Here is a 4,017-nt window from a genome sequence, read left to right as displayed (position 1 = left end):
TGTAGTAGTCCTACTGCTAATTTTTTTGCCTCATTGAGTTTATTGGTACATTTTAGGTATACAGTACAGTTATATTCATCATTGGGATCTTGTACCTTTACATAACAGGTCTTGTTTCTCATTTTTTCTCCTTACCCCTGCCCTACCTTCACCCCCTCCTCCCTTTCCTATTTACAAAATCTTTGTTTCCATTTTTTCCTTTTGTCATATTTTTTCTTTTCCCTTATTTCCTTTCCCCTACCCTTCCCAATTCCCCTGCACCTTTAGTCCTTTTCTTCCTATTTCACATTGTCAATTATACCATTTGGGTCTTATTTGCACTTTTAGTTTTTCACACCAGAGAAACTATTCAGTATTTACACGTGTGTGTTATTTACTTCACTTAAGAGTATGGCCTCAATATCCATCCATTTTCCCATGAATGGCTCTAGTTTCTCATTCTTTATGGCTGCGTAGTATTCCATTTTATAGAAAAAAGCACATCTTCTTTACCCAGTCTCCAACTGATTTGCAAATGGGCTGTTTCCATGTTTTAGCTTTTACAAACTGTGGTGCTATACACATGGGCATGCAGATACCACTGTGGTGTGATTCTTTTAATTCTTTAGGAAAGATCCCCAGCAGAAGGTGGTTGGGTCAAATAGAACCTCTAGTCCCAGCTCTTTGAGGTATCTCCATATTGATCTCCACAGTGGTTGCACCAGTCTGCATTCCCACCAACAACAGAGAAGGTTTTCTTTCTCCACGCAACCCAGCCAGTATTTGTTATTGGTCGATTTCTTGATAGCAGCCATTCTTTCTGGGTGAGATGGAATCTCAGTGTTGTTTTCATCTGCATCTCTCAAATAACTAGTGATATGGAGCATTTTTTTCATATATTTACTTGATGCTTTTATTTCTTTGTCTGAGAAATGTTTGTTCATTTCAGATGCCCATTTTTGAATCAGGTCTGTATATTTGGGGGGCTTATTTTTTGAGTTCTTTATTTTGCATAATAGTCCTTTGTCTGAGGAGCAGCTGGTAAGAATTTTTTTCCTCCATTGTAGGTTGTCTCTTAGTTCTGTTGATGGTTTCCTACTCCTACTTTTTAAGGAATATGTCTCTAGATTTCGGTAATTTTTGTGTCCATTTGCATTACAGACAACTGTGTGTAAGCTTCCCTTTTCTCCATGTTCTTCAAGGCTCTCTTCAATCTTTTGAATAAAGCCATTTCTCGGATCTTAGGAGAGGTCTAAATGTGCTTTGGATTTAATTTTCAGCAGTGAAAATGAGCAGTTTTCAAACAACACTGGTCCTGTGTATGTTTTCTTTAGAGGAATGTGTATTTAGTTTGTTCAGTATTGTTAATCAGACTATTTGTTTTTGTTATTGGCTATTTTGAAGTCCTTGTATACTCAGGAGATTACATCCTTCTAAATAGTATAGTTCTCAGGTATTTTTCTACCATTCTCCAGGTCTTCAATCTCTTGGTTGCTTCCTTGGTGGGGAAGAGTACTTTTTGAACTTATGCTGAATGAATGTATTACACCAATAGTTTGTTTGTTTGTGAGGTTTTAACTCTCTATTTGTCCTTTTCTGTTTCTCACTTCCTGTTCTGCTCCTCCTACCTCTGTTTTCCTTCCTCTCTCTCTTTGCCCTCCCTCCAACTTTCTTTGTCATTCAGGTATTTTTTTTTTTGTTTTGTTGAAGTGGCGACTGGGTTATTAATTTGCATGTTTTCTCAAATTAACACCCTAACAATATCATAAGAACAAGATCCCAATGATGAATGTAACTGTACTGTATACATGAAACATACCAATAAATTCAATGAGAAAAAAGAATATCATAAGAAATTGAAGAAATCTTAGCCAAAATTGTACTCTATTACATGAAACAATTATTAACCTAGAGCAGTGGAAACACTAAGCTAAATCCTTAGCCCTAAACAGGACTGCTTTATTTGTGGTTCTCAAGAAAATCAGAATTGGCAGAACAGATATAGACATGGAGGAGGACTTGCATTGGGGGGTCACTGTGGTATATGACAGGAGGTGGTGGAGTCCTGGAAGTTCCCTCAGCTGTCCTAAGGACAAGGCTGCCAGGGGTTCACTGGGTCTGACAGGTAGGGGTGGGCCTGGTGCGAGTGTGGGGACTGAAGACCAAGAAGAGGTGCAGGTCATTAACTTGTGTTGAAGTGTCAGAAGGGAAATGTCCTCAAGGACAGAGATGGGGGAGAGAGAGAGAGAGAGAGAGAGATGGCACTTGCTCTCTCTTGAATTTTTTGTGCAATTTCCCCCAATGAAGAAGACAATCTTCTTACTAAACCACTGCTTTAAATAGCAGACACATTATAAACACTCACAGACACAGAAAAAAAGTTTAAAATGTTTCCTGGCTATCTGAGCATCTCATTATTCAAACAAATGAAGACATAATATTAACTGCCACCAATAACACGTGATATTTGTGTGTGATGAAACCCACCGCATCCACTTCTGCTGTCACTGTGAGACCCTGCTGGACATGGCTTCTATTTATGAGAAAGCGTGTTGTACACACATTTTCACTGTCATGAGGTCTAAAAAAGAACACCTGTGTACACACGCGTAGAATAACATCTGCAAGCATGGTTTAGGCAGGACATATAGAGATATTTTAAGCATTAGTATTTACTTCTGGATACAGTTGGCTTTTTACCTCAAAAGATTTTTGCACAAGTGAAAGAATTACTTCAATAATTTAATTTTAATATACGCCCCCAAATATAGCACCATTCTTGGAGAAGTATTTAAAGAATTAACCAAGAAATGGTTCAACTCGCAAAGTTACAATGAAAATCCTATACCTTATTGGACATCCAACAAATCAATGCACTCTTGACCTTTAAGAATGCACTCTTGACCTCCTTGTTCCTCAAGCTGTAGACCAGAGGGTTCAGCATGGGGATCACCACGGTGTAGAACACAGAGGCGATTTTGGCAGTGTCCATGGAGTGACTGGAGCTGGGCTGCAGGTGCATGAACATTGTAGCACCGTAGAAGATGGAAATGGCACTGAAGTGGGAAGCACAGGTGGACAGAGCCTTGCGATGTCCTGCAGCTGAGTGCATCCTTAGGATGGTGTGAAAAATGAAGATGTAGGATGTTGAAATAACCAGAACAGCAAAAAAGATATGGAAGCTCACGACATAAACAAGAACCAGCTCACTAACCTGTTTGTCAGAGCAGGACAGAGCCATGACTGGTGGGACATCACAAAAAAAGTGATGGATCATATTGGAGCTGCAAAAGGACTGACTGAAGGTTTCCCCAGTGTGGACACAGCCATTCAGGAAACCAAGGACATAGCAGCCCATGACGAGACCCGCACACACACTGCTCCTCATGGTGGTGGTGTAGTGCAGGGGCTTGCACACTGCTGCATAGCGGTCATAGGCCATGGCAGTGAACAGATAATTTTCCACACAAATGAGGGTTGTAAAGAGGAACATCTGTGCAGCACAGGCATTGTAGGAAATGACCTTGTTTCCTGTAAGAAGCCTAGCCATGACTGAGGGAGTCACAACTGAGGAGTAACAGAAATCCACAAGGGACAGGTTACCCAGGAAAAAGTACATGGGAGTGTGCAGACGAGGGTCCAGGAGGATCAGCAGGAGCATCCCCAGGTTCCCAGCCACGGTGATGGTGTAGATGAGGAGGAAGGTGATGAAGAGGGGAAGCCGCAGGTGTGGGTCATCGGTGAGTCCTAGGAGGAGGAACTTGGTCACCTCTGTCCTGTTCTCCATCGGTGCTGTCCAGAACCTCTACATGAGCTGCAGCAGTGATAAAGAAAATAGAGAAACATGAAGAAACTGAAATCAGAAAGTACAAGAACCAAATGTCATAGGTAATGTTACAGGAGTTTGAATATGAAGATTCTCCAAAAGTATTTTCTTGAAAACACAGCTGATTCTGTTAATTGTATGTAGCTTTATAGGTTTAAACTCTTAAAAATTTACTGGATCATCTATGTCATCTGAAAAGCTTAAATTTGTAA

At 40.5% G+C, this 4,017-nt stretch overlaps 1 protein-coding gene across 1 annotated transcript; it reads right to left on the bottom strand.

The window, feature by feature from the left end:
- Nucleotides 1-2,821: 2,821 nt before the first annotated feature.
- Nucleotides 2,822-3,766, bottom strand: LOC104868442 (olfactory receptor 5B2). The gene has a single exon (XM_010633199.1). The coding sequence runs from the start codon at nt 3,764-3,766 to the stop codon at nt 2,822-2,824; it is 945 nt and encodes a 314-aa protein (XP_010631501.1).
- Nucleotides 3,767-4,017: the final 251 nt, after the last annotated feature.

The sequence above is a fragment of the Fukomys damarensis genome, unplaced genomic scaffold (genome assembly GCF_012274545.1).
Source record: "Fukomys damarensis isolate Sample0158 unplaced genomic scaffold, DMR_v1.0_HiC HiC_scaffold_27, whole genome shotgun sequence".
In the NCBI taxonomy this organism is placed as follows: Eukaryota; Metazoa; Chordata; class Mammalia; order Rodentia; family Bathyergidae; genus Fukomys; species Fukomys damarensis.
Note: the sequence above shows the minus strand (reverse complement) of the source record. Positions and strands in the feature narration are given on the sequence as shown.

What these genes read in the sequence shown, in the direction of transcription:
- LOC104868442 (XM_010633199.1), bottom strand. Translation starts at nt 3,766, where the DNA reads ATGGAGAACAGGACAGAGGTGACCAAGTTCCTCCTCCTAGGACTCACC.